Source organism: Cyprinodon variegatus, unplaced genomic scaffold (genome assembly GCF_000732505.1).
Source record: "Cyprinodon variegatus isolate N-32 unplaced genomic scaffold, C_variegatus-1.0 Scaffold522, whole genome shotgun sequence".
Taxonomy (NCBI): domain Eukaryota; kingdom Metazoa; phylum Chordata; class Actinopteri; order Cyprinodontiformes; family Cyprinodontidae; genus Cyprinodon; species Cyprinodon variegatus.
The window spans coordinates 228696-231427 of NW_015150975.1; the positions used below are offsets into that span (position 1 = coordinate 228696).

Genomic DNA, 2732 nt, shown 5'->3' on the forward strand with positions numbered 1-2732 from the left:
AACGCTGATTGGACGTTCGTTTGGTGAACGGCTCCAAATTTTCTTTAACGAGAGTCTCGAGATTGATCTGCGAGTGAAACCTTGAAAGCTCGCAAGATCAGGATGGTCTCACGAGGCTAACTTATGACTTTTTATGGAGAGACTTTCCTTTACCAGAGACAAGGAAGTTGGTCAGTTTGTTAAAAGTAAAATACAGGGTATTATTAGGAAGAAAAAAAGTTAGAGTTCCTTCAGCACAAGCACTGACAGACGTCTAATGATGCACCGTTAGCATGGCATTCTGTTCCACAGTTGTCCTAATCACTTGGCTATTGGATTCTTGTGGGTTGTGGCAGAGTTACACGCAAAGTTGCAAAATAAGAACAACCGAGGGCTGGAGTTTGAAAGGGCAGATGATTCGAGTCATATTCATGTGTCAGAGTAGAGACCCTATCAAGCAGGCACACCTTGATCTATTATCACAAAGCAGAAATGGACAGATTTTTCACTACCCAGACATATAAATCTGAAAACCATACACATTAAGACTTACAGCTGAATTGTAGTCCCTTTTTTATTTTTATTTGTATTACTAAAAGTGTAATTTTTCTTTTAACTTTTACATATTTTGTCTAATTTTACAGCTTACCCCATAACTTGTCACTAAAGAACACTATGGAATGTGGTTGTAGTTTAATAAAAGGTTAAAAAACATCCAGAGTTGAGGTCAATTTTTCAGCTCTGCATGTCCTGTGTCTCTATGTAAAATATGTACCCATACATTTCTTGATCTATCCTTGAACGCTGCAAAAACGATCTAGAAAAAAGCAAAAAATTCTTAAATTAAGTGTATTTACTCTTAGTTCACTGGAAAAATCTAAATCTAGACAAGCCATTTTTTCTTAAAATAAGTGCATTTGTTCTTGAATTGAGGTAAAAGAGACATTTTGCCAATGGAACAAGACAATTTACACTTAAAATAAGTGAATATTATTTAATTATCTTATTTTAAGAGTAAAATTACCCATTTCATTGGCAAACTATCTGATTTACCTACTCAAGTTAAGGGTGAATACACTTAATTTAAGAAATTTTCACTTATTTCTAGATCGTTTTTGCAGTGTTTGAGTAGGTAAATAAGATGATTTGCATATGGAATGAGTATTCTACTCTTAAAATAAGATAATTAGATAATATGCACTTTAAATAAGACACTGGAATTATTCCTTCTTATTTTAAATGTAAACTGTGTTGTTCCATTGGCAAAGTGTCTCCCCTCCTCAATTCAAGAAAAAATGCACTAATTTTAAGAAGAAATGTATTATTTAGATTTACATTTTTTGTAGTGAATGTGCTGCCTTTTATGTTTCTGCGCAGATGTTTTTCATTCGGCATAGGACAGAATGCTTGCAGGAGGCTTGTGCATGGACTGGCGGCTGTTTCCAAAGGAACAGCTGAATTCCTGTCTGACGGAGAGAGGCTGCAGCCCAAGGTACTCGTTTTCAGCCTGGAGTGTCTCTCATAACATGACATCTAGCTACTCTGAGAGACACTGGAGGGTCATTATGCAGTCATTTAAATACACTGAGAGCCTGCAACTGATACCCATTTCAAGATCGTATATGAAACACCACTTCCTCTGTGAAACTGTCAAAGGGAAGCAATGTTATTTCTGTTTTTAACTCCACAGATGATAAAATCACTGAAGAAAACCATGTCCCCTGTACTCAGTGACATTTCCATTGAATGGCTCTTTCCTGAAACCAAAGAGGTGCTGCTCTCCCCCGTTGGCAACACCTTCCTCTTTCCTGGGGACAGTCTGATTGGCTACAGTGTGGTGTGCGACACCACTCGTTACCATGACAACCCCAAATCTGTAAGACACCTGATGAAGGGTAACAATTAAGCGCATGCTTGTGTGGTTCAGAAAAATAACCTTTTCCAGTATACAAATTGCTTTTTTGACATCAAAACTACCTCTAACTGTTTTGATGAAAATTATTTCTGACTGTCTTTGACATTTTTTTTCCTCAGATGTAATAACAAAATACATAAAACTGTTTGAATTGTTTGATCTAATAAACAAAAGACCACTTGTCAGAAGGAGAAACTTGCTTCACATCTCAACAGGATAAAAGGAGGCGATACAGCATGATGCGCTCCATTGAGTCAGCCAGCTCGGTCTTTTACCACTCGCAAGAAGAGGAGGCGGGGAGGACAGGAGTTGACAGTCACGGGTCCCTCCGGGAAGCACCCTCTGGCACGCTCCATGACTCCTACCAGGACTCCATGATGGAGAGGGGCCCCGTCATGACAGAGCCAGACTTCACAGGTAATGAACTGTACGTTTCATTGGTCAGCATTCCCATCGTTTGTAAAGTTTTTGCTCTTTGACAAAGAAGTTCCGTAATTTTTTTAATAAAGGTTGATGATTAGTATTGTTTTAAATGTGCAGGAATCATAAAACTGTATGCAAGGACAGTAGGGGGTGTAGAAAAATGTATCACAATATTCAATTTAATTAAATTAAGTTTATTTATGTAACGCCAATTCACAACACATTTCATCTCAAGGCACTTTACAGTTACAACTGATTTAGATCATCCAGCCAGAATGTTTAAACCTCTAAGGAAACCCAGCTGATTGCATCCAGTGATCCTTTGTTGGATTCTTTCCTGCTGCACGAGGAAGTGCTGACAGTAGACATGTGTTTGCATTGTGTCCCTTACTCTACAGCTGTGAGAACAGACTTC

General features: G+C 38.1%; 1 protein-coding gene across 1 annotated transcript in view; it reads left to right on the forward strand.

Moving 5' to 3' along the window:
* The window catches only part of vwa5b1 (von Willebrand factor A domain containing 5B1), a 70551-nt gene that overhangs the window by 38004 nt on the left and 29815 nt on the right, over window positions 1–2732 (forward strand). Inside the window, exons 11-13 of the mRNA XM_015391036.1 lie at window positions 1357–1471; window positions 1670–1855; window positions 2110–2311. Coding sequence (XP_015246522.1) covers window positions 1357–1471; window positions 1670–1855; window positions 2110–2311 — 503 coding nt within the window. The remainder of the gene's footprint in view (window positions 1–1356; window positions 1472–1669; window positions 1856–2109; window positions 2312–2732) is intronic.